This window comes from Trichechus manatus, unplaced genomic scaffold, assembly GCF_000243295.1.
Source record: "Trichechus manatus latirostris isolate Lorelei unplaced genomic scaffold, TriManLat1.0 scaffold00015, whole genome shotgun sequence".
Classification (NCBI taxonomy): domain Eukaryota; kingdom Metazoa; phylum Chordata; class Mammalia; order Sirenia; family Trichechidae; genus Trichechus; species Trichechus manatus.
Genome location: NW_004443951.1, coordinates 4,623,570 through 4,642,682, shown reverse-complemented (window position 1 = coordinate 4,642,682; position 19,113 = coordinate 4,623,570). Strand labels below are relative to the sequence as shown.

Below are 19,113 nucleotides of genomic sequence, written 5' to 3'. Positions count from 1 at the left end.
AGGTGAGACCATGGTTCATATAGGCAGTTAGTCCTGTAGACTAGTGTCTTTTTTGAGTCTTTGGTTTTCTTCTGCTCCAGATGAGTAGAGACCAATAACTGTATTGGTATTTTCTTATGCAGCTAAATCAATCAGTGATTTTCAGCTGGGGCATTTTTGTCCCCCAGGGTATATTGGGTAACGTCTGGAGACATTTTTGGTTGTCACAACTTGGGGAGAGGGAAAATGCTACTGGGATCTAGTGGGTAAAGGCCAGGGATGCTGCGAAACATTCTACAATGCATAAGACAATCTTTCACAACAAAGAATTATCCAGTCCAAAATATCAGTAGTCCTGAGGTTGAGAAACCCTGTCTAAATGATAACATCATTATAATTTATTTAACTGACTTTTAATTTTGGACATTTAGGTTACTTCATTTTTTTTTTTTTTTTGTATTCTAAGTATTACTTTGATAAATAGCCTTATATATCTTTTTTGTACCATTAATTAATTCCTGAATGTAGACATTTCTGAATCCAGAGAGCCCTTAAGATTTGAAAGGCACCATCTTATAAGCTGGAAATTATTTAGGAAGTAACAAACATATGGAAACAACAAAATCTTTATCATGTCATGTCCTTAGTGGAACTTGATAAAACATTTGCACAAAAAGCTCTTCAATTATTTTTACACTTCTCAATCCTTTTTTTTTAGAATAATACACTCCTAAGTTGTCTTAAGGCCCTTCAAGTTCTACACGTCCTTTTGTGAAAGCTTTCCACAGCTTGTTTTATACTTAGGTAACAGATTTCAGAATCTTAATGAAGGCTTGACCAACCTGACTATAATCACCTCATGGTTTCTTTATTCCTCATTCTTTTTAATACACATAAGTATTAATTGGTAGCATGTATCGAAAAAACAGATGACTGGATTTAATTTGCTGTGCAACCTTAGTTCAGTCGCTTCTCCTACCTGGGCCTCAGTTGTACTAGGGGTTATACCACACAATTCCTGTAGACTTTTCCAGTTATTAAACCTGCTATTATTTTACGTTGTTTTTATTTAGCTTTTGGCTATAATCTTTTACTGCTCCTGAGATAAAGTAGAGGTAAAACTTAAGATTTCTAGGATCTTAAAAATTCCTCAGGTTTGTTATTTTGCTACCCTCAGCTGCCTCCTTGTAATATAGATGATACAACTCTTAAAATGAAAAGTGTCTTATGTTGGCAGACTACAAGGAATGATGCTGGGGAAATAGCAAACAAATCCACAGCTGGACTGGGAAGGCAGAAAACCAGATAGGAAAAGAAGGAGGTGGCTGCTGTTATAAAAACGAACAAAACGTAGGTCTCAGATCCTGGCAGGGTCAGAGAAGTATGCCTGAGGTCCTAATCAGCAGAAGGCTTGTGTAATTCTCTAACTCAGGGTCTCAAAGTTTATTAAATTGCATAGGACTAGACTTCAAGTCTCCAAACGTCCTGATTAATGTCTTGGTACTATATTTTGTTATATAGTTTGAAATATTATATTATTTAATATTACCTAGAGAATGAAAATACATACATGAAATATTCTTTTATAATTCATTTGTATAGGTTTCTTTAACTACTTAACCTATTTTCTGGCTGCTGGTGCTGTTATTTTGGGAATTGGTTTCTTTGCTTTGGCATCAGCTTTGTGGTTCCTGATTTGCAAACGAAGGTAGGATTTATTAGATCGTTTGTTTCACTTTGTTTTTCTTTCATACACTCAATAAAGGATTTTTTTCAGATGATATTAAATGTAAATAACTATATGATTATTGATTTTGTAATTTGGGATTTGAGTTATAGGCCCTTTAGTGAGGGGAGGGGAGGGCTTTACATGTTTGAAGTAGCCTGAAAAGAGAAGTCCTAGAGTAGCATAGTAGCAATTTTCATGCACTAAAATTTTGAGAAATAATGAGAATCATTTTGTTCTCTAGATGACATGAGTTTGGACTATAAGGCTAGACATTAAGGAAAAAATGGATTTCCAGTTTAGAGATTAAAAACATCACTGAGAGAGGAAGGCCCCATTTCTTTTGGAGATATGTAAGAAAATTGTTGATGGGAATGCTCTGGGATGGTCTAAAAATAGTTGTTTGCCAGAGAAAGAAGGATAGATTACTTGACACCTTAGTTACTTTTAACCCTAAAAGTTGGTATTTCTAATTATGTACTCAGTTTAGAATTTGCTTTGTCTGATGTTTAAAAAGGTAAACCATAACATGATCTTCTCCCCCACACAAGCAAGTACCTCTTTCAGTGTTCCCTGTCTTAACAAATGAATGCATACTATATATACATCCACTTGCACAAGTCAGAAACCTAGAAATTATTCGCTTAGTCATTCTTTCAACAAATATTTGCTGGTGTCTGCCATTGTTCTGGATACTGAGGATACAACTCTGAACAAGTCAGACAAGTTTCCTGTTCCATACACTTGTAGTATATCTGGGAGGAGACAGATAATGATCAAACAGATAAAGTTCAGGGAATGCCTCTTCAAGTAGGTAATATTTCTTGAGAGCTGGGTTAAAAGAAGGAGCCAGCCATATGAAGACCTAGGGCAATAGCGTTCTAAGCTTAAGCATAGCCAGTACACAGACGCCAAGGTGAGAACGATCTTGGCATTGTTCAGTGAACAGAATGAAGGCCAGTGTGGAAAGACCATAGTGAGAAAGGGAGCTAATGATATGAAACGAGGTTGAAGAGACAGGTATGCGCCAGCTCACATAGGAATGTCTGGCAGGGATAAGGAGTTTGGATTTTATTCTTTGTGCCATTTGACAGTTTTAAGAGGGGAACAGCATTATCATCATGGTAATAGCTAACATCAAGTGCTTAATACATTCTAGGTGGGGCTGTAAGTACTTCATATGTTATCTTGTTTAGATTTCATAACAGCTCCGTAAGTAGTAATATTATCTCCATTTTAAAGATTATGATGTCTCCTGTAGCTGATGTACATTTTCATAACACTCTTTTTAAAAATATATACAATAAAGTGCATAGATTTTAAGTGTATGGTTTGGTGAATTTTGGCAAATATACCCCATGTAACCACCACCCCAGTTGAGACATAGAACTTTCACATCATGGTGGAAAGTTCCCTTATGCTCCTTTCCAGGCATCACCCCTCACCCCTGCCCCAGAGGCAGTCATTATTTTGATTTCTGCCACCACCATGGATTAGTTTTACCTGATCTTGAACTTAATATAAATGAAATCATATAGATTTTTTTATGTCTGGCTTCTTTCACTCAACATCATACTTTTGGGATTCACTTATGCTGTTGCATTTATCCATAGTTGATTCTTCTTATTGATGTGTAGTATTCCGTTGTATGAATATACCTCAGTTTGCTCTCCATTAGCCTGTTAATGGATATTTGAGTCACTTTCAGTTTTTAGCTCTTAGGGATAAGGCTGCTACAAACATCCTTGTATAAACCTTTTGTGCACATGCTTTCAGTTCTCTTGGGTAAATACCTAAGAGTGGAATTGCTGGACCATATGATTAACTTTATAAAAAACTCAAATAGTTTTCCAAATGGGAAACTTCCACCAGCAATGTATGAGAGTTCTGACTTATATTTTAAAAGATATTTCTTATTACTCTGTGAAGCCCAAATTGCAGTGGAGTAAGAATGAAAGCAGAGAGACAAGTTAGGAGACTGTTGCATAGCCCAGGTGAGAGGTAGTGGTGGCTTGGACTAGTGTGAAAGAGGGGATAAAAAGAAGAGGTGTTGATAAATTGAATGAAGTAGGGAAAGATAAGTGTAAGGGCAGAATTAATGATATCATCTAAGTTGTTATCCTAAGCAACTTAATAGTTGGTAGTGCCATTTACTAAAATTAGGACAGTTAGAGGATGGAGCAAGTTGAAGGAGTGGTGATAAACGAAGAATTGTGTTTTGGATGTAAGTTTAAAAGTTCATTAGACATTAAAGTGGAAATGTCAAATATCAGTTGAATATACATGTATGAAGTTCAGGAAAGAAGTCAGGGCTGGAGATTTAGGCTGTCAATATGTAGAGGGTATCTAACGTCATAGGATTGGATGGGACTACACAAGGAGTATTGTTGAAAGAGAAGCAAAGAACGTACAACGTTGCCCTTCAGACCACCAGCATTTAGAAATTTAGCAGAAGAGGAAGAATCAACAAAGTCTGAGAACAAGGAAAAGCAGAAGGTGTGGTGTCAAGGAAGTCACAATTAGAAAATGTTTCAAGAAGGAAGTGGTGGCCAGTTAAGAAGTTGGGAAGGATGAGGATAGAGAATCGATTTTGGGATTTGACACTATGGAGGTCATTGGTGACCTTGATGAGCAGTTTTGGTGAAGTGGTAGGTTCAGAAACTCACCTTTGAAAAGAACACAAGAGGTGAGAAAATTAAGACAAGTATAGCTGTCTCTTTCAAGAGCTTTTTGTGTGTGTATGAAGGGGAACTGATAAATGAGGCAGTAGCTAGAGGAGAATGTGAGGTCAAGGAAGGTTTTTTCTTAAAGATGGAAGACATGTTTGATATCTCCTTGTCTCTTTCCTGCTCCCACTAAATTTGAATCATCACCAGGTTCTATTTATTTTACCTCATAAATCATTTAAATGTATTAATTTATCTCCATTACAACTATCACTACCCTAATCTATCATCATCTGCCATATAGACTACTGCAGTAGTAGTTCTAACTGACCACCTACTTTCACTATAGAAGAAGAAGAACCATTGCCATTGAGTCAATTCGGACTCCTAGCGACTCTATAGGACAGAGTAGAATTCATTTAATCTCTTCTCAACAATTCAGCCAGACATTTTGCAAGTACAAATCTGATCAAATCACCTCTCCATCCCATCCCCATTAGATTGTAAAGATCTTCTTACTGCTTTTAGGATAAAGACAAAACAGCATGGCTTAGGAGCCCTGTATGACCTCGCCACGGATACTCCCCAATTTCATCTCCCATTCTCCCCGATCCTTTTTGTGCTTCTGCTACACTGACCTAACCTGGCCACAAGGCCTTTGTACTTGCTATTTTCTCTGCCTAGAGTATTCTTCTTCTCACATCTCCCCTTCTGCACCATATTCTGCCTAATAACTATTACTGTTTCTTCAGATGCCTAGTTCAGTCATCCCTTCCTAAGGAAAGCCTTCCCTGACCTCTCTAATCATGTTAATTCCCTTTATTATATACTCATACAGTACCAGGTAACTTTTACATGCTTTCCACAATTGTCATTTTTCATTTTCCTGTGATTATTTTATTAACATCTGTCTTCCCTACTAATGTGGAAGCCCCATAGGAGCAATGATACTTCTGTGAGGACAGTGACTGTAAAGTCTGGCACAGAGGGAATACTCGGTAAATTTTTGTTAAGTGAATTGAATGAATGAATCCTAATTATTAATACCTCATTAAGTAATATACTATGGTGTCTTGAAATAATTTGGAAATTTTCTAGTACCTATGAAGAAGAGATGACAATCAGCGTTATTTTTTAAATCCTTAATTTTAAAATGACTGTTTGAAACTATATTCCCTTATATTCAATTATCTGCCTTTAACCAGCAGAAGTTTTACTTGCTGCTTCATTATTTTTACCCTTCTCTCACTTGTTTGTGGTTGCATGAGTAATTAAAGATCACAAGTATTCTTCCATTGTAAATGATTAGATTCAGTTCAGTTTCCTTCCACTTTTTACCAGAGATATTATTAAATACCAAAATTGACCAATGCATGCCATGTCTTTTAATTTCCTTTGCCATTAAAAGCAAATTTATGAAGAGGCTAATTAACATCAAAATCAATTGATTATCTCACAACCAGAAGGAATATCAAAGACTCCTGATGAATCTTCAAACTGGAAAACTAAGAAGTAGCTTGATTTTCATTATATAAATAAGATAGGTGTCGTGAAATCAGTTATCATTTGGGCAGGGAGTATAAAAGTTGATTTGTGCTTTCAAGAAGAAATATGTAGTAATCTTATTTTTTAAATTTTGTGTATAAATATTGGAAAATAGAATAATTGGTTTACATTCTATTTTATGTTTAATAATACTCTTTTAAAAATATTTTTCAGAGAAATATTTCAGAATTCCAAATTAACAGCAACTGATAAGAGATGCAGGCAAAGACCACCAAAGGTGAAGAATAAATCTCATGCTCAGTGTGTTTTTATTTCTCGAAATTTTCATACTGGAAGATTCCAATTACAGGTAGAAAGTAATATTTTATAGCAATATTTTTAAAGAATTTTTGACACCATGTGATTAGCATTGTTTTTTAAGTTTGAGAAACATAATATCTATATATCTCTAGCCTGGGAACCAATGTTCCCCATAGTGGGATTATTTTGAGGATAAAGATGTGAGCAAAAGATAAATGAGCAAATGGCATAAGGAAAACTGAAAAAAATATCAGGTCTGTCAGAGGACAGAGGTTCAGAGACTAGAGATATTCTGACTATGTAATGAATTCAGTTCAACAAGGATTTATTAAGCCTTCATTATATTCCAGACTCTGTACCTCCCTATTGGGAATGGTAAAATATGGTCCCTAACCTCAAGGAACTCGTGTAGTATAAGTGGGAAAGGCAGACACATAATTAGTGTTATATGGTAAGTGTCAAAACAGTGTTACATGAACAAAGTAAACCAGACAGAAACCAGTAGAAATTTAAAATATGATATGACTAAACAAAATAAAAACAGTTCAGTGATCTTATGTCATTAATAGATCAACTGATAGAATGTTAGAGTTTCCTTATACATCTTGAGTATTCAGTGTTCCTTCATTTGCTAAACAAACATTTATTTAATGCCTCATATACAGCAGCACTAATTTAGACACTGAGGCTAAATAAACAATTTATGAGCCCAGTCCTAGATGAGCCCAAACTGTAGTAGAGAAAAAAAATACATAAACTGATGATTACAACAAAATGTGATAAAAGCCACATAGTTGAGGAAATGTAGACAGGGGGGCTTGAACTGAGGAAGGCTTCACAGAGAAGGGAGTCCCTGTGTGGTGCAGAACTCGGCTGCCAATCAAAGGGCTGAAAATTCAAGTCCACCCATAGGTGCCTCAGAAGAAAGTCCTAGCAGTCTACTTCTGAAAAATCAGCCATTGAAAACCCTATGGAGCAAAGTTCTACTCTAACGTACATGGAGTCACCATGAGTTGGAGTCAACTTGATAGCAACTCTGGTTTCACAGAGAAAACATTTGAGTTGGATTTTGAGAAATGAATGGAAGTTTGCCAGAAGGAAAGAGGACAAAGGACATTCTGTCTTCAAAGACTTTCAGCTATGAAAGAAAATAACATGTTAGTAAAAATGTTACAGTGTTTGGAGCCTAGGGCTCATAGAAGGGAGTGGTGGGAAAAATGTTGGAGATGAGATTATGTTGAGCCTCATTCGGACCCTAAGAATTTTGGATTTTACTGCCTAGGCTATGCAGATCCACTGGAAGCATTATAAGATTATGCTCAAGACCATAGACTCTAGAGCCAGATCATTCATGTTTGAATCCTGACTCTACCACTACTAGCTGGGCAACCCTAGGCAAGTTACTTAACTTCTCAGTGTCTCCGTTTCCTCATCTGCAAAATGAGGGTAGTTTCACCTCCATACAGTTGTTGTGGAAATTAAATGAATTTATATGTAAAAAGCTCTCAGAATAGTGCCTGGCCACATTGTGAGCATACAAGTATACTATTATTATTTTTAAGCAGGTTTTAAACAGGCAAATGTGACCAAATTAATTTAAAAGTTGTTAGTTCTAACTTTCAAATGAAGGATCATCTGAAATAGAGATTGTGTTGCAAAGAAAAAAAAATGTTTCTATGTATGCATTTAACACTTACTGAATTTATCAAGCACCTATCACATGCTAGGCCCTAGTGATATAATGATGTCCTCATGGAGTTTATCTAATAATGGATACAAACGAATAAAAAACAGTTGCTGAGTTTATTCTGACTCATGTAGACCCCATGTGTGTCAGAGTGAAACTGTGCTCTATAGGTTTTAAATGGCTGATTTTTCAAAAGTAGATCACCAGATCTTTCTTCCTAGGTGCCTCTGGGTAGACTTGAACCTCCAGCCTTTAGGTTAGCAGCCAAGCGGGTTAACCATTTGCACCACCCAGGGGCTCCTACAAACAGACAATTAGAAAAGTGTCATAAGTGCTATGATGGAAGAAGTACATATATAAAGCCAAAAACCAAATCCATTGCCATCGAGTCAATTCTGACTCATTAGGACAGAGTAGAACTGCCCCATAGAGTTTCCAAGGAACGGCTGGTGGATTTGAACTGCTGACCTTTTGGTTAGCAGCTGAGATCTTAACCACTGGGCTAAATTTTAAGTAGGTTTTTTATTATTCATTCAACAAATATGCGGTAAGTTCATTAGTGGAACTACTATCCTGTAATTGCAGTTAACCATTTACTTTTCTTTGTAGTTTTACCACAAATGTCATGGATCCTTATAAAGTTTATGTTTTTGGATTCCATATTTAATATAGTCTTCCCTTTTTTGCTTAGTGTTAGGTTTCTGAGATTCATCCAGGTTGATGCATGTAGCCATAGTTCATCATTTTTACTGTTATATGGTTCTGCATTATATGCATATGTCTCATTTTATGTTATGGATATTTGGTTTGTTTTCATGTATTTCTGTATAGAATATAGGGAATACACCTGACAATAAAATTGCTGAGTTACAGGATAACATGCTCAACATTGTTAGACAATTATAAATTATTTTCAAAAGTAGCTGTATCAATAGACATTCCCCCAAGACATGCATAACTGCTCAGATTGCTCCATATACTCAACAAATATTAATATTTTCAGGCTTCTAAATTTTTGCCAATCTGATAGTATCTCACTGTGGTTTTCATCTGTATTTTTCTTCTAACAAATGAGGTGGTTGTCTTTTCTAAAGTTCATTGGCCATTTATGGTTTCCTCACGTGAAATGCCTGTTCAAATCTTTTATTCCTTTTTCTACTTAGGTTATTTGTCTTTTTATTACTGTTTAAAAGAGTTATTTATTCTGGATACCAATCCTTGTCAGTTTTGTTAATTTCAACATCTTCATCCACTCTATGGCTTTTCTTTTTACTCTGTTTATAGTGTTTTGATAAACAAAAAGTTCTTTAATTTTTAATGTAACCTGATATCTCAGCCTTTTCCTTTATGATTTATTATTTCTTTCCCTACTCTGAAGTCATAAAGATACTCTTCTATGTTGTCTTTTAAGAGTTTTATACTTTCGCCAACATAAGTCTTTAATCTGTCTAGAATTGATTTTTGTATTTGGTGTAAGAATACACTTTTACTTTTTTCCATGTGTCTTTTGGGATTTTGAGGAGGATTGCACTGCATTATTAGATCAATCTGGGGAAAGCCAATTATTTACAATATTAAATCTTGTAACCATGAATATGGTATATCTCTTTATATATGTTATCCTTAATATTTTTCAGTAAAGCATTATAATTATAAGAGCCTTGCACATATTATGCTAGCTTTTATTACTGCAAAATTTATATTTTTATGTTTTTGTGATATGATTTTTAAGTAAACTTTTTATTTTGGAATAATTTTAGATTTATATAAAAGTTGCAAAGTTAATAAATACAGGATTCTTGTATATCCCTCACTCGGTTTCCGCTAATGTTAAAATCTTAAATTATCATATTACATTTGTCAAAACTAATAAATCGGTATTGGTACATTACTGTTAAATAAACTCGACTTTATTTGGATTTCACCAGTTTTTACACTAATGTAATTCTGCTCTTCCAGGACCTAACCCAGGATTCCACATTGCATTTCGCCATTGTGTTTCTTTAGACTTCTCTGGTCTGTGACAGAGTCTTAGTCTTTTCTTGTTTTACCCGATCTTGGCAGTGTTGAAGAGTGCTGGTCATGTGTTTTGTAAGATGTCCTTCAGTTTCGGTTTATCTGATGTTTTTCTTGTAATTAGACTGAAGTTAAAGATTTTAGATTTGGGGGAAGAATACCATTGAGGTGAAATTGATTTTAAAAAATATTTTTAAAATACTTTAAAAATATTTTAATGATATGTAATCACATACAGTAGAATGCAAAGAACCTAGATATTCCCCTCAACGAGCACTGACAATTGTATACTCAGTCAGCCAACACCCAAAACAAGATACAGAAGAACATTTTTATTACCTAAGAAAGTTCCCTTGTGTCCCTTTCCAGTGAATTCCCTTTCCTATTCGAGGAAAGCACTTTCTGATTTCTGTCAACAATGTTTTGTTTTTAATCTGTTCTTAAATTTCATGTAAATGGAATCATACAATATGTATCTTTTATGGCTTTCTTTCACTTAATACAACTTTTTGGGGTTCACCCATGTTATATAGTATATGTAGTATAGATGTACAGAGTTGCTATGAATTGGAATCAGCTCAACGGCGAGTATATGTGTATTGGAACTGTTTGTTTTTTCCATTAATAAGTAATATTCTATTGATTGAGTATGCAACAATGTTTATGCATTCTCTTGTTGATGGGCATTTGGATTGTTTTCAGTCGGGGCTGTTATGAATAAGCCTGCTCTGAACATTTATGTACAAGCCTTTTTGTGAACATATATTTTGTTTCTCTTGCGTCAATACCTGAGCATGGAATTGGGGGAGCTTGGGTAGATGTATGTGTAATGTTATGAGAAACTGCCAGACAGGTTTCCAAAGTGGTTATACCATATTTCACTCCGATCAACAGTGAAAGTTCCAATTGCTCCATGTCTTAGTTACCTAGTGGTGCCATAACAAAAAATACCACAAGTGAGTGGCTTTAAAGAACAGATATTTATTTTCTCATGGTTCTAGAGGCTAGAATTCTGAATAGCTCTGGGGGTGGGGAAGTGGGGTCCTTCTTTGTCTATTTCAGCTTCCAGTAGCTACAGCAATCCTTGGTGTTCCTGGACTTGTAGATGTGGTGTATGTCTACCTTCATATGATAGCTTCCACCTCTGTGTGTGTCTGTTTTTATAACTCAGAAGTAATTAGGTTTAGAACCCACCTTTCTCTAGCATGGCCTCATTAACATAACATTAACATAAAATGCCTATTTCCAAACAGGGTTATATTTACAGGTACAGGGATTAGGATTTCAGCACATATTTTGGGGGGACACCATTCAATCCATAACACCCTGCATCCTTACCAAAATTTACTGTTATTAGTATATTTATTTATAGTCATTTTAGTGGTTGTGAAATGGCATTTCCGTATGCTTTTAATTTACATTTCTCTGATGACTAAAGATGTTGAGTACCTTTTTATGTGTGCATTGGCTCATCATATGTTTTCTTTTGTGACCTGTCCAGTTGATTGTCCATTTCTTTATTGGGTTGCTTTTAGTTTTTTTGTTTTTTTTTTTAATTAGTGACTTTCAGGAGTTTTTCATGTAATCTGGATGCAAGTCCATTGTCAGACACATGTGTTGTGATTTTTTTTTCCCCTAGATTGTGGCTTGACTACTCATTTTTATAATGTTACCATATGATCAGCAGAAAATTTTAATGTTGATGAAGTCCAATCTGTGACTTTTTTTCCTTTTAAAGGAAATGAGTATCTTAACAAATCTTTATCTTCCTAAGATTGCAAAAAATATTCTCCTATGTCTTCTTTTAGCTGCTTATAGTTTTGAGTTTTATGTTTAGATCAATGATCCATCTCTAATTAAATTTTTATATATGGCGTAAGATAGGGGTCAAAGTTCATGTTCTTCCATGAAAATACTCAGTTGTTAAGAAAATTTTGTTAAAATGAGCTTCCTTTCCTTGTTGAACTAATTTGACACTTTCATTGAAAATCAATTGATTGTATATGTGTTGGTCTCTGTCTTCCTCCCCTCCATTTTTTTTTTTTTTTTTTGTGTTTATATACACAGCAAAACATACACCAGGTCAACAGTTTCTACATGTACAATTCAGTGACATTGATTACATTATTCAAGTTGTGTAATCATTCTCACCCTCCTTTTCTGAATTGTTCCTCCCCCATTAACATAAATTCATTGCCCCTTAAAGTTCCTGTCTAATCTCTCAAGTTTCTGTTGTCAATTTGATCCCATGTAGATAGTTCATAAAAGAGTGTAATGCTGAAGGAAGACATTTTTTTACCAGTTAAGCTAAACTATTGTTTGGTTTCAAGACTTCAGGGGATATTTTTGGTTTAAGGCTTAAAGACTATCTTAGGGCAGTAGTTTCAGGGGTTCTTCCAACCTCCATGGCTCCAGGATGTCTGGAGTCCATGAGAATTTGAATTCAGTTCTTGCGTTTTCCTCCTTTTGATCAGGATTCTTCTATAGAATCTTTGATCAAAACATTTAGTAATGGTAACCGGGCACCATCCAATTCTTAGGGTCTCATGGCAAAGGAGGTAGTTGTTCATGAAGGTAGTTAGCCACACATTCCATATCCTCCTCCGATTCCTGACTCTCCTTCTTCCTCTGTTGTTCTAAGCTGTTGGTCTCTTTCTTGAACTCAATATTTTGTTTAGTAAACTATTTGTTTGTCCTTAAACAACACCATATTGTCTTGATTCACATAACTTTATAATAAGTCATAGAATCAAGTAATGTAAGTTCTCCAACTTTATTCTCTTTGTTCAAGGTGCTTTTCGTTTCCATATAATTTAGGAAGCAGTTTGTATAGTTCTTCAAGAAAGCCCGCTTGCATTTTTTTGGAATAGGATTGAATGTATAGATCAGTTTAGGGAGAATGGACATCTTAACATTGGGTCTTCCAATCCATGAACATAGTATACTCTGCTGTTATTGAAGTCTTCTTTAATTTTATTTTGTAGTTTTCAATATAGAGGTCTTGCATATTATTTGTTATCCAAATCCCTAAGTGTTTTTGATGCTATTGTAAATAGTATGGATTTTAAAATTTCATACTCCAGTTGTTTGTTGTAAACATAATTTATTTCTTTTGAATTTTTATTCTGAAAGGACTGTAGACACAAGAAGTTGCAAAACAAAAACAAAACAGAGATGTCCTGTGTACCTGTCACACTACTTCCTTCAATGATAATATCTTACAGAAATATAATACATTATCAAAAGCAGGAAATTTATATTGCCACAATGCAGTTAACTAGGCTACAGATCATACTCAGATTTTACCAGTTTTCTCATACACTAATTTTTTGTCATCTTCATGTATAATTCCATGACATTTTATCATATGTATAGATTTTTATGACCACCACCGCCACAGTCAAGTCACAGAACTGTTCCATCACCACAAAGGAACGCCCTCATATTACCGTTTATAACACTCTTCCCCTCCCTGTATAGCAACTCCTTCCTTCCCTAGCCACAACTAATCTGCTCTGTCTGTGTATAATTTTGTCATTTCCATAATGTTATAGTAAATGGTACCATATAGCATGTGACCTTTTGAGATTAGCTTTTGTTCATTCAGCATAATATCCTTAAGATCCTTCCAAGTGGTTACATGTATCCATAGTTTGTTCCTTTTTATAGCTGAATAGTGTAATATTGTGTATGTACCACAGTTTTTTTTAAGCATTCACCTGTTGAAGGACACTTGGATTTTTTCCAGTTTGAGACTATTGAAAATAAAGAGGCCATAAGCATTTATGAACATAAGTTTTCATTTCTCTAGAATAGATATACAGGAATGCACTTTTGGTAAGTGTATGTCAATTTTTTTAAGAAAGTACTAATCTGATTTCCAGAGTGGCCATCCTATTTTACATTCCCACCAGCAGTGTATGAAAGATCTAATGTTTTTTGCATCCTTGCTAGCATTTGGTACTATGAGTATCTATTATTTTAGTCATTCTAAAAGATGTGCTGTGATCTTTAATTTGCATTTCTCTAATGGGTAGCAATGTTGAACATCTTTTCATGTTTTCATTCTATGGGGAGCCCTGGTAGTGCAGTCGTTAAGTGCTTGGCTGCTAAGCGAAAGGCCAGCAGTTCAACCCACCAGATGTTCCGCAGGAGAAAGTTGTGGCAGTTTGCTTCCATAAAGATTTAAGGAGCCCTAGTGGCATAGTGGAGCCCTTGTGGCACAGTGGTTAAGAGCTACGGCTGCTAACCTAAAGGTCGTCTGTTGGAATCCTCCAGCTGTTCTTTGGAAACCCTATGGGGCAGTTCTACTCTGTCCTGTAGGGTCGCTATGAGTCAGAATTGGCTCGAAGGCAACGGGTCGGGTGTCACAGTGGTTAAAGCGCTTGACTGCCAATCAAAAGGTCAGCTATTCGAACCCACCAACTGCTCCATGTGGCAGCCTACTTCTGTAAAGATTTACAGCCTTGGAAACCCCATGGGGCAGTTCTACTCTGTCCTATGTTAGTCGGAATTGACTCGTCGGCAGTGGTTTTATGTATATTCTGGATAGGAATCCTTTGTCAGATATGTGATTTGCAAATATTTTTTCCCATTTTATGACTTGTCTTTTCAATCTCTTAACAGAGTCTTTTGCAAAGCAAAAGTTTTAAATTTTAACTAAGTCTAATTTATCCACTTTTCCTTTCATGGATCATGCTTTTGGTGTCATGTCCAAGAACTATTAGACTAACCCTAGGTCACAAAGATTTCCTCCTATGACCTTTTAAAAGATTTATAGTTTTAGGGTGTTTTTGTGTTCTATATGACAGCTTTGTTGTTGTTTTGTTAGTTGCCATTGAGTCAATTCCGACTCATGGCACTTTATTGAGATATAATTGACATACAATTCACTCTTTTAAAGTATACAATTAGTAGCTTTTAGTATATTCACAGAATTGTATGACCACCACCATGGTAAATTTTAGGCCATTTTTATCACCCAAAAAAGAAACCCCGTGCTCGTTAGCAGGCACTCCCTATTACCCCTAGCCCTTACCCCCTGGCAACCACTAATCTACTTTCTGTCTCTACAGATTTGCTTATTCTGGACATTTCATATAAATTGAATCATACAATATATGGACTTTTGTTACTGGCTTCTTTCATTTAGTGTAAAATTTTCAAGGTTCATCACTGTTATAGCATGTATCAGCACTTCATCCTTTTTATGGATGAATAATATTCCATTGCATTGATAGTGGAGCCCTGGTGGCGCAGTGGTTAAGAGCTCAGGCTGCTGACTAAAATATCAGCAGTCTGAATCCACTAGACACTCCTTAGAAACCCTATGGGGCAGTTCTCCTCTGTCCTATAGGGTCATTATGAGTCTGAATTGACTCTATGGCAACGGATTTGGTTTTTTGGTTTTACATTGATAATACCATATATTGTTTATACATTCATTGGTTGGTGGACACTTGGGTTGTTTCCACTTGTTAGCAATTATAAATAATGCTGCTGTGAACACTTGGGTACAAATTTTTGTGTAGGTATATGTCTTTATTTCTCTTGAGTGTATAGCTATGAGTTGAATTGCTGGATCATATGGTTACTCTGTGTCTAAGCTTTGAAGAGCTGTCAGATTGTTTTCCCAACCCCCTGCACTATTTTACATTCCCATCAGAGGTATATGAAGGTTCCAGTTTTCCACATCCTTGCCAACATTTTTTATCTGTCTTTTTTATTAGAGCCATCCTACTTGTTACCCATTGCCATGGAGTCAATTCCAACTCGTAGCAACCCTATAGGACAGAGTAGAACTGCCCCCATTGGGTTTCCAAGGCTGTAATTTTTGCAGAAGCAGACTGCCACATCTTTCTCCTATGGAACGCCTGGTAGGTGTGAACTGCCAAGCTTTCGGTTAGCAGCCGAGCACTTTACCATTGCATCACCGGGCTCTTTTGTTGTTGGGTGGTGTTGAGTTGGTTCTGACTCACAGTGACCCGTGTACAACACAACAAAACACTGCCGGGTTCTGCACCATCCTCACAGTCTACTATGTTTGAGCCCATTGTTGCAGCCGCTGTGTCATTCCATCTCCTCGAGGGTCTTCTTCTTTTTCACTGATCCTCTACCTTACCAAGCACTATGTCCTTCTCCAGGGACCGTTCCCTCCTGATAACATAGCCAAAGTACATAAGACCAAGTCTCACAATCCTTGCTTCCAAGGAGCACTCTTGCTGTACTTCTTCCAAGACAGAGTTGTTTGTTCTTCTGGCAGTCTATGGCATATTCAATATTCTTCACCAACACCATAATTCAAAGGCATCAATTCTTCAGTCTTTCTTACTCATTGTCCAGCTTTCACATACATATGAGGCGATCGAAAGTACCATGGCTTGGGTCAGGTGCATCTTAGTCCTCAAAGTGACATCTTTGCTTTTTAACACTTTAAAGAGGTTTTTTTGCAGCAGATTTGCCCCATGCAATATGTCATTTGATTTATTTTTTTTATTATGCTTTGAATGAAGGTTTACAGTTCAAGTTAGTTTCTCATACAAAAATTTATATACACACTGCTATGTGACCCTAGTTTTCCTCCCACATACTGTGACAGCAAAGTCCTCCTTTCCACCCTGGATTTCCCGTGTCCATTCAACCAGCCGCTGTCCCTTTCTGCCTTCTCATCTTGCCTCTGGACAGGAGCTACCCATTTAGACTCATGTATCTACTTGAGCTAAGAAACACAGTCTTCACGAATATCATTTTATGCCTTACAGTCCAGTCTAATCTTTGCCTGAAGAGTTGGCCTTGGGAATGGTTTTAGTTTTGGATTAACAGAGAGTCGGGAGGCCATGTCTTCTGGGGTCCCTCCAGTCTCAGTCAGACCATTACATCTGGTCTTTTTACTAGAATTTGAGTTCTGTACCCCATTTTTCTACTGCTCCATCAGGGACTCTTTGTTGTGTTCCCTGTCAGGGTGGTCATTGGTGGTAGCCAGGCACCATCTAGTTCTTCTGGTCTCAGGCTGATGGAGTCTGTGGTTTATGTGGCCCTTTTGTCTAATGGGCTAATATTTTCCTTGTGTTTCTGGTGTTCTTCATTCTCCTTTGGTCCAAGTGGGTTGGAACCAATTGATGCATCTTAGATGGCCGTTCGCTAGCTTTTAAGACCCCAGACACCACTCACCAAAGTGGAATGCAGAACCTTTCCTTACTAAACTTTGTTATGCCAGTTGACCTACATGTCCCCTGAATCCATGGTCCCCCGACCCCTGCCCCTGCTACTCTGTCCCTCGAAGTGTTTGGTTGTATTCAGGAAACTTCTTAGCTTTTGGTTTAGTCCAGTTGTTCTGACTTCCCCTGTAGTGTGTGTTGTCCTTCCCTTCACCTAAGATAATTCTTGTCTACTATCTAGTTAGTGATTAAACCTCTCCCTCCCTCCACACCCTCATAACCATCAAATAATGTTTTCTTCTGTGTTTAAACCTTTTCTTGAGTTCTTATAATAGTGGTCTTATACAATATTTGTCCTTATGCAACTGACTAGTTTCACTCAGCATAATGCCTTCCAGATTCATCCATGTTATGAGATGTTTCATGGATTCATTGTTATTCTTTGTCGTTGCATAGTATTCCGTTGTGTGAATATACCATAATTTTTTTATCCATTCGTCCACTGATGGGCACCTAGGTTGTTTCCATCTTTTTGCTATTGTGAACAGTGCTGCAGTGAACATGGGTGTGCATATATCTATTCGTGTGACAGCTCTTATTTCTGTAGGATATATTCCAAGGAGTAGGATTGCTGAATCATATGCTACTTCTAGCTTTGTAAGGAAGCGCCAAATGCATTTCCAAAGTGGTTGTACTGTTTTACGTTCCTACCAACAGTGTATAATGTTCCAGTCTCTCCACAACCTCTCCAGCATTTATTATTTTGTGGTTTTGGATTAATGCTAGCCTTGTTGGGGTGAGATGGTGTCTCCTTGTAGTTTTGATTTGCATTTCTCTAACGGCTAATGATCGTGAGCATTACCTCATGTATCTGTTAGCTACCTGAATGTCTTCTTTGGTGAAGTGCCTGTTCATATCCTTTGCCTGTTTTTTAATTGGGTTATTTGTCTTTTTGTTCTTGCGGTTTTGCAGTATCTTATAGATTTTAGAGATTAGACGCTAATCGGATTTGTCGTAGCCAAAAATTTTTTCCCACTCTGTAGGTTGTCTTTTACTCTTTTGGTGAAGTCTTTTGATGAGCATAAGTGTTTGATTTTTAGGAGCTCCCAGTTATCTAGTTTCTCTTCTGGTGTTTGTGCATTGTTACTTATGGTTCGTATTCTGTTTGTGCCATGTATTAGGGCTCCTAGCATTATCCCTATATTTTCTTCCATAGTCTTTATCGTTTTCGACTTTATATTTAGGTCTTTGATCCATTTTGAGTTAGTTTTATGCATGGTGTGAGGCATGGGTATTGTTTCAGTTTTTTGCCGGTAGACATCTAGTTATGCCAGCAACGTTTGTTAAAGAGACTGTCTTTTCCCGTATTAACAGACTATGGGCCTTTGTCAAATATCAGCTGCTCATAGGTGGATGAATTTATGTCTGGATTCTAAATTCTGTTCCATTGGTCTATGTAGCTGTTGTTGTACCAGTACCAAGCTGTTTTGACTATGGTGGTGGTATAATAGTTTATAAAATCAGGTAGTGTGAGGCCTCCCACTTAGTTCTTCTTCTTCAGTAATGCTTTACTTATTCGGAGCCTCTTCCCTTTCCATATGAAGTTGGTGATTTGTTTCTCCATCTCCTTAAAAAATTCCACTGGAATTTGGATTGGGATTGCATTTTATCTGTAGATCACTTTGGGTAGAACTGACATTTTCACAATGTTGCATCTTCCTATCCATGAGCAAGGTATGTTTTTTCCACTTTTGCAGGTCTCTTTTGGTTTCTTGCAGTAGTGTGTCTTGTAGTTTTCATTGTATAGGTCTTATACATCTCTGGTTAGATTTATTCCTAAGTATTTTATCTTCTTGGGGGCTATTGTAAATGATATTGATTTGGTGATTTCCTCTTGGAAGTCTCTTTGTTGGTGTAGAGGAATCCAACTGATTTTTGTATGTTTATCTTGTATCCTGATACTTTGCTGAAACCTTCTGTTAGTTCCAGTAGTTTTCTTGTGGATTCTTTGGGGTTTTCTGTGTATAAGATCATATCATCTGCAAATAGAGATACTTGGACTTCTTCCTTACCAAT

The 19,113-nt window shown here is 36.4% G+C and overlaps 1 protein-coding gene across 1 annotated transcript in view; it reads left to right on the top strand.

The window, feature by feature from the left end:
- The window catches only part of CUNH1orf185 (chromosome unknown C1orf185 homolog), a 49,821-nt gene that overhangs the window by 11,440 nt on the left and 19,268 nt on the right, over positions 1 to 19,113 (top strand). The window contains exons 2-3 of the mRNA XM_004372048.1: positions 1,582 to 1,687; positions 6,091 to 6,226. Of these exons, the coding sequence (XP_004372105.1) occupies positions 1,582 to 1,687; positions 6,091 to 6,226 (242 nt within the window). The remainder of the gene's footprint in view (positions 1 to 1,581; positions 1,688 to 6,090; positions 6,227 to 19,113) is intronic.